At 40.7% G+C, this 3,291-nt stretch overlaps 1 protein-coding gene across 1 annotated transcript; it reads right to left on the minus strand.

Annotated features, from left to right (window-relative positions):
- Positions 1–230: 230 nt before the first annotated feature.
- On the minus strand, positions 231–1,178 carry LOC138376493 (olfactory receptor 6C74-like). Its single transcript, XM_069460846.1, has one exon. The coding sequence runs from the start codon at positions 1,176–1,178 to the stop codon at positions 231–233; it is 948 nt and encodes a 315-aa protein (XP_069316947.1).
- Between the last annotated feature and the right edge of the window lie 2,113 nt (positions 1,179–3,291).

Genomic DNA, 3,291 nt, shown 5'->3' on the forward strand with positions numbered 1-3,291 from the left:
CAATAAGTAGAAATCAAGGAAGATAATTTTATCACAGTGTAGAGAACTAATTTGATTTTTGATACTTGAAAGGCATTGAATTTCAAGATAGGTAGTACCCACCTAGGCAAATATTAGCCTAAGCGAGATGACCAAAAGCAGAGAATATACGGAGAAGATTTCCGCCACAGTGGGAAAGTGAACCACAAGACCAAGGAGCTCTATTTGCTGTCCAACAAGCTATGCTCCCATTATTGCAATTTCACCCTGGACAGAGCATCCCTCAGAGCTTGGTGAACCTGCTTGTTCCGCAGAGTGTAGATGACCGGGTTCAGCAGCGGGGTCACCACTGTGTTCACAAGAGCAGCCTCTCTGTTGGAGTCCAGCCTGTCCCTTTGGTTTGGTTTCACGTATATAAAGACACAGCTGCCATACATCAGAGAGAGGACAATGAGGTGGGAGGAACAGGTGGAGAAAGCTTTCTGCTGCTCCTTGGCTAACGGGAGACGCATGATTGTGATGACTATGTTGCTATACGCAATGATGGTTATCATGAGGGATGCAAACAGGATAAACGAAGTGAGGCCAAAGGCCAACATTTCAGTAGATCTGGTGTCAGAACAGGAGAGATGAATTAAGGAGCCAAGATCACAGAAGAAATGAGGGATGACATTGGGACCACAGAAGGACAGCTGGGAAACCTTTAAGAACAGACCAGTAAAGAGGATGAAGGACAAAGTATAGCAGAAGGAAACCAGAAGGAAGCAAACCCTCAGATTCATGATGGTTGGGTAGTGCAGAGGTTTGCAAATGGCCAGGTAGCGATCCAAGGACATGGCAGCCATGAGGAAGAAAATTGTTGCCCCAAGAAATAAAAAAGAAAAGGCTTGTGTGAGACACTCAGTAAAGGGAATTGTTTGCCTTCCTGAAAGGAAGATGACCAGCAGTTTAGGAATAACTGTGGTTATAAAACCACATTCACAGAAGGAGAAATTTCTGAGCAAAATATACATTGGTGTCTGGAGACGATGGTCAGCCCAGATGATGGTGATTATGAGCGTGTTTCCCATGATGGAGGCCAGGTACGCCAGCAGGTGCAACAGGAACAGCACGTTCCCCAGGTGCTGGACAGCAGGAAACCCCTCCAGGATGAACTCCTGGACTGTTGTTTCATTCCTCATCTTTATGATTATGTCCATCTCTCTGTCATCAACCCTCTTTTATCTGTTAGGCAGAAAATACTATCATTGAAGAATAAAGAATTTCATGGATGGTCACTATTTAAAAAAAAACCATTTCCTTGCATTTGCTATTTTAAAAACTGAATCAATTTTGTTTACATATTTTATTAAAAATTACTTGAACATTTACCATTGTTAAACTGTAAAAACTGAAGGTTTATTTTTTCATTTTTTTTTTTTTTGAGAATAAATTTTTTGTGTAGCTTAACTTTTCTGGAAAATAATATCTCCCAATAATACTCCATACAAGGTACACAATGCAAAATTAAATCATTATCTTTTGTAGACAAAAATAATAAAACTAACAGGTAACACTGAAGGCTGTCACCCCACAGAAAATATTCTTTCATGGAGTCACAGTGTAAGTTTCTGCACTTCAGCTATGACATGCATTCTCTGTAGCACTACTATGTACTGCCTTTAGCCCTCTGAAGATAGAAAGCATGAAAAATCCATGTTTCTATTAACCATGTTCCAACCCATTTATTTCCTGAAGTATATTTAGCCTGAGTTCTTCACGCAAGACCCTAGACTGAGCAGGAAAGCTCACTCTCATAGTATCCATAGCTACCCATCGTGTGGGTTTAAAAGAAATCACGTCTAAAGACGGGGGATAAATAGTTACATGACTTCGTTGTGTTGACTCAATGCATAAACACACAATGGCTGAACTAAGATCTCCCTCCTTTGTTATCAACCCAGCAGAATGGAAGTGCTTCCTTCTGCTAGTAGTCATAGATCACCCTTAAACATTCCCTTTTCTGTGGAATATTGTTACGTTGGAAGTTTCCGGCGTGGTTGGAATCACACCTGGGTGCCCACTGCAGTCACTAGCGGAACAATCATTGTTTAGTAAGCCAGTACCCAGCCAGAAACCAGAGGAACTGACACTGAATCTTTGGGGAAGGGGTCTGGGCTTCCTTCAGAAATTAGTGCTCTGGGGATTCACTCACCATAATTAAATTGTACTCAGTTCTTTGCATTGGCCAAGCCTATTGCTTTCACTGTACATGTTCCACAATACTGGCTTAAATATAATCAGCCTCTGGGTTAAATATTTGACCCATTAGATTGCAAATCATCACCATGGTCAAGTACTCACCAAGATGTAGCTCACAGGAAACATCGTCTTCAATTATTTGCTTCTTTTTTCTTCCAACAAACCAGGATCTTTCTCCTACGATAATGGAAAGGAAAAAGAAGAAAGAACACTCTTCCTTGAGATGTACCTATCTTTTACCTATACAAAAGTCAGTGGTTGGCTCATGTCTTAACTCAATAGGAAATTGTTAAGGCTAATCAATTTCAAGAAAGACACAGATTTCCAAACCCTGCAGAACAAATAGTTGCAGCTTTCCCTCATGCTGATCCTGATGATAAATCCTAGACCATTAAGACAACATAAAAGGCCCCAAATCTGCATTAGCATCTGCTGGAGTGACTCTTTAGAATTCCTCAGCGTATTCATATTCATTCTATGAGGCATGACGACACAGTCCATCACAAACATCACATTTGGTTGCTTGTGTGAACACAACCCAAATAGACTCAGGAAAAAGAGACAGCAAATGTCAAATTGCCTTGCTCATGGCCCCTGGTACTCACTTTCCCATCAACTACTTGCTCTTCACCTTTCTGCATAGATGGCTGTCAGTGTAGTCAGAAGTGAAAGTACATGTAAATGCCCTCTTGCTATATGTACCACAGGATCACTTATTATCACCAACGAGGACACTAGGGTCCCAAAGAACAAACACCTTGAATATTCATACTTAATTAGAGGACTATGAAAAAAGGAAAGCAACTAAAAATCACAACAGATCCCAGGGGACATTAATTGTTCACTTTCGAGAATGGAAAAATTCAGGAGAAATACACTGTAATTACCACATCACTGAGTATGGTAACATACTGCCATCATTCTCTGCACCGTTCTCTGTGAAAGTCATCAGAGGTAGATTTGGCATCGTTGGCCCGGGGTTATGAAATCTGTTAAATTCCAAACCACACTTGTCAAGAAAGTCAGGCTTAACAAAAATGCTTGTTTACAATCTGGTTGTCTTTACTTTTA

Source organism: Eulemur rufifrons, chromosome 28 (assembly GCF_041146395.1).
Source record: "Eulemur rufifrons isolate Redbay chromosome 28, OSU_ERuf_1, whole genome shotgun sequence".
NCBI classification, from domain to species: Eukaryota; Metazoa; Chordata; class Mammalia; order Primates; family Lemuridae; genus Eulemur; species Eulemur rufifrons.